General features: G+C 47.7%; 1 protein-coding gene across 1 annotated transcript in view; it reads right to left on the bottom strand.

Moving 5' to 3' along the window:
• Positions 1 to 914, bottom strand: part of LOC106001527 (coiled-coil domain-containing protein 66-like) — a 36,046-nt gene extending 35,132 nt beyond the window's left edge. The window contains 1 exon segment of the mRNA XM_013036620.1: positions 882 to 914. Coding sequence (XP_012892074.1) covers positions 882 to 892 — 11 coding nt within the window. The 5' untranslated portion in view covers positions 893 to 914.
• Between the last annotated feature and the right edge of the window lie 3,277 nt (positions 915 to 4,191).

Below are 4,191 nucleotides of genomic sequence, written 5' to 3'. Positions count from 1 at the left end.
GCTAGAAGCTCATACCAGTAATCCTAGCCATTCACAGGGCTTAGATCTGAGAAGCACGGTTCGAAGCCAGCCCAAGCAGGAAAGTCTGTGAGACTCTTAGACCAATTAACAAGCAAAAAACCCAGAAGTGAAGCTGTGGCTCGAGTGGTAGAGGGGCCGCCTTGCTCTAAAAATCTAAAGGGCAACTCCCAGGTCTGAACTCAACATCCTACTACCAGCACCAAAAAAGAATAAAAATAAAAAAATTAAAGGTAATACACCGGAAGGAAGGAATTAGAAGTGTTTCTGTGGGGCAGATCCTGTTTGTGCTGGTGAAACTTAACCAAACAAAAAGAGATGCTGAATGAAACTACTCTCAATTCTGCACTTCACCGAGGCGCGGACTGATTTACAAATCCCTGATCCTACAACAGAGCATTCGTTCATCTGCTGCACGCGCGCGGTGAAGTCGGGTTGGTGGTTCGCAGGCATCAGCAGCGAGGCCGCTAGAGGCTGGGCGCTGTTAACTCCCGCCAGGACTAACGAAGACCAGTGCTAAGCTCCTCACGACGAGGTGAGCGAGGAGCGGGGGTCCGGGCCGGCTTCCTCCCCGCGAGGCCGCTAAGCTCGCCTCTCCACCTGCCCCTCTCCTCCCGCTGCGTCAGCGGCGAATAACCGCACAGAAAGCGGCCCCCCGACAGCTCCCAGGCAGAGGCAGGAAGGAAGAAGCGGCCTGCGGGGTGGGGAGACCCCGAGCCCTCCCCACTCCCCTCCACCGCCCCCCCCCCGGCCTCGCCACCGTGGGAGCTAGACCCGGGGGCGCCGGCGCCGAAAGCCCCTCTCGAAAACCGCCAAGCACCATCCTAGCCTCACTCGCGACCACCCTCTGCGCCCCGACGTACCCCAAATTCATGGCCAGACCACTGGTTCTCTTGGCTGGTGGTTGTGGTGTTCTATGGTGGCCGGCTCAGCTCAACAGGCACTATTCCGATTGGATGAAGGAGGGCCAGCGAGCTAGGAGAGAGGACCAATCAGAATGGAGGAGGCTGGTGGGTTGTTGTGGGGGGGGGGAAGGAGGGGCTGGGGGCGCAACCCTGTGGACCGGGTTGAGCTGGCAGTTGAGACCTCTGCTTGTGGCAGTTGCCAGCCTTCAGAGAATACCTCAGCTTGAGTGCAGTTGCTAAAACTGGGAGGAACAAAAACTGTAAATGCTTTCATTTACATTCCTTATGCGCATGTTATCTTTGCAAGATTTATTTTAGTTCAACAACCACAACACAAGGAGGCATATGGTGGGTGTGTGTCCTGCTGTGAACCTGACCTCAAGCTGGACACATTGTAGCTCTTTTAAAATACTGTTGCAAGAGGTTGAGGAGAAGGTTGGAAGGGATGACATTGATCAAGATGCACTGTACTCAAATTGCTATGTTGAATTGAAACCCCTTTGTGTAACTAAGGATAAAGGAATGTTTTAGCAGTAATCACAAGTGCTCAGTAATATGGGTGTTTGTGCAGTGCACCAGACACACATCTAAATGCTTATGGCTACTACTTAAGCCTTTATAGCATCTCTGTGTCACAAGGAGGTTAAGTAACTTGCCTATGGCTACTGTCTACAGAACAATTTAAAACCAGAGTCTATGTCTCCATCCAGTGTTGTGTGAGTGTGACTCACTTGTAAAAATTACTTCCTTCAGGAATCCCTTCTGAAATATACGACTTGGGTAGATTATGCAAGTGGAGCAGTGACTCAACTGGTATAGATCGAGCCTTAAGTGAAACAGCTCGGGACAGTGCCTAAACACTGAGTTCAAGTCACAGAACCAGCAGAAAACAAAAACCAAAACTCTTGTGAAAGGATCCTTCATGTCCATTCCAGGGGAGCACCGGAGGCAAGTAGGCACAGGGGAAAGATTATAAGGATTAATGGAGGAGCCATAGTTCCCCTCAGAGGAAGCACATGGCCTCTGTCCCTATCCAAGTAGCAGGAGGGTCTGGGGACAGGAAGTGAGTTGAGTGGGGGCTCAGGTGGGTCTGAGAGGAGAGAGGGAGTGGCCATCTGTAGGGCAGGAACTCCAGGGCAGGGAGGAGCTCAGGTATGGGTGGAGCTGAGGCCCAAAGGTGGTCATAATGCTAACATTTCCCCACTTTGTTGTTTAATAAAAATAGGGGTACCAGGCTGGTGGTATAGGTGGAAGTTGTTTCTTCTATAGCTACTTCCTGCTATAAACGGGTAAAGTAGGGGGTCTGCTTTGTTGTTGGGCCAGAACCGTTCAAGAAGCATCTGCTTGACAGTTCGTTTGGTAAAGGTCCTCCTTTTTCCATGACAATAGTTATTTGAAATCCAAGACATAAAAAAGACAAAATTGTTGTTAAAGTAAAAATTGCTGTTAGTGGCCCAAGAGAGGAATAAGCCAGGGAGGGATTAATTCTCAGAAGGAGCTATCAAAGACCTGAAGTTGTCTTTTTTCTCTTGGATTGGAGACATAGCATGTACCTGACTCCCAGTCATCCTGATGGGGGAGTAAGACCTTTTCTACTTTAGGATCACACTAACCTGAGGAGGAGGTAGCAGAGATATTTAAAAGTTCCAGAGCCAACAGGTGTCATGGGCTCTTTTGGGTACTTCCTGATGGCCTGCGGGCATCAAGGAGTCCCTGGAGCTGGGGTCTTTAGGGTCCCAGTCTAGGCTGAGCAAGGCAGAGCAGTGCAAGTGATGTCTCTGGTTGCCTGTAGTAACAGGATGGCTTTGACTTGTTCCCACGTGATGTCCTGGGTGGGGGATTGTTCTCCTGTTAAAAGAAACTTTTGGAAAGGCTAGACAAAAAAGCTGACAAAGTGACAATGTCAGTTAACATGAATGAAATAGGAGAACATACACTGGCCATAGGCCAGGAAAGTTCCATTTGGAGCATAAGCTCAGTTGTGGCCCATTACAGGGAAGGAAGAATAACTGGACTCCAGGCAGGAAGGGGGGTGTCTAGAGTCTTTTGGGCAACTGGGTAGGGGAGGCATAATGGACTAGTTGGGAGTACCAGTCAGAGACTACTATAAATACAAATAGCAGGTGACAGAGGCAAGACTGTAACTTTCTGTCCAGTTAGAAGGTAGACAGGTATGGACATTAGATGGAGAAGCAACTCTTTTTCTTATCTCCTGGCTCTGATTAATTTTGAAAGGATGAGTGTAAAGTGAATCCATTTAGGATATTATGTCCCCTTACTCCTCTCCATGATTTTCTGTTGTCAGGACTGATTTTGTCTTGGCTGTGGGGGGGGGGGGAGGAGGAGGGTCCTCAGCATCCATTGCTAGGATAGCTTGTCCCAGTTGGTTTCTGTCGGGTTTGGATTCAAGGCTTGGGCATTGTCCTTGAACACTTTTGCTCGAGGCTAGAGCTCTACCACTTAGTCACACCACTTTTAGCCTTCGGTTGGATACTGAGAGGTAAGAGTTTTGAGCCATGCCTCCAGTCTGGCTCTTTGCTGATTAGCTGGGAGATGGAGATTTAGAGAGATTGTTCCTGGGTGGCATTGAACTGTGGCAAAGGAGTCTTTGTCACAAAAGCCCTTTTTATTTCCAATTAAAGCAACAAGGAGATCAATAGAGATAGAGGTGACCTATAACTTGTTAACAATTGACTAACAATTACTTATCAGAGTTTTGTAATAACAAAACCCAGTAGATATTTTTTAAACTGAAAATTATTGGCAGTCTAAATACCACCCATTGCCTCTGGGCAGCGTGCTTAAAGTGGCTTATCAACAACGTTTAACTTTTAACAAATGTACAGACCTTTTCTTGAGCTACAGCAGTGTAGCCTGTTTAGCACATGATCTCAGTTCTACAAACTTTTTCCTTACCAAATGAATTTATGTGACTGGAGTCAGCTCAAGTCACTGCCAATTAGGACTTTAAACAGATACAAGGAGTTTGGGACTAAAATTATCCCTCACATTTTACAACCTTAGCTTTGACTACCCACTATCACAGATGACTGACAAGTTCCTGCCCAGTAGACATGGGCATTAGGCATGCTTACAAACTATCTTCCCATGACATCCTGGCTCTGATCAATTTTTGAAGGTTCAATCATAAATGACTCCAGGATCTGACACCATTTTTGCCATCAGATGTGCTAACATTGCTGGGGTCCCTGGAGTACCTTTCTCCATGCTAGGATAAATGCATCTTTGTCATTCTCCTCAGTCAGTT

The sequence above is a fragment of the Dipodomys ordii genome, unplaced genomic scaffold (genome assembly GCF_000151885.1).
Source record: "Dipodomys ordii isolate 6190 unplaced genomic scaffold, Dord_2.0 Scaffold308, whole genome shotgun sequence".
Taxonomy (NCBI): Eukaryota; Metazoa; Chordata; class Mammalia; order Rodentia; family Heteromyidae; genus Dipodomys; species Dipodomys ordii.
The sequence above is the reverse complement of the archived record's forward strand: the minus strand, read 5'-3'. Positions and strand labels throughout refer to the sequence as shown.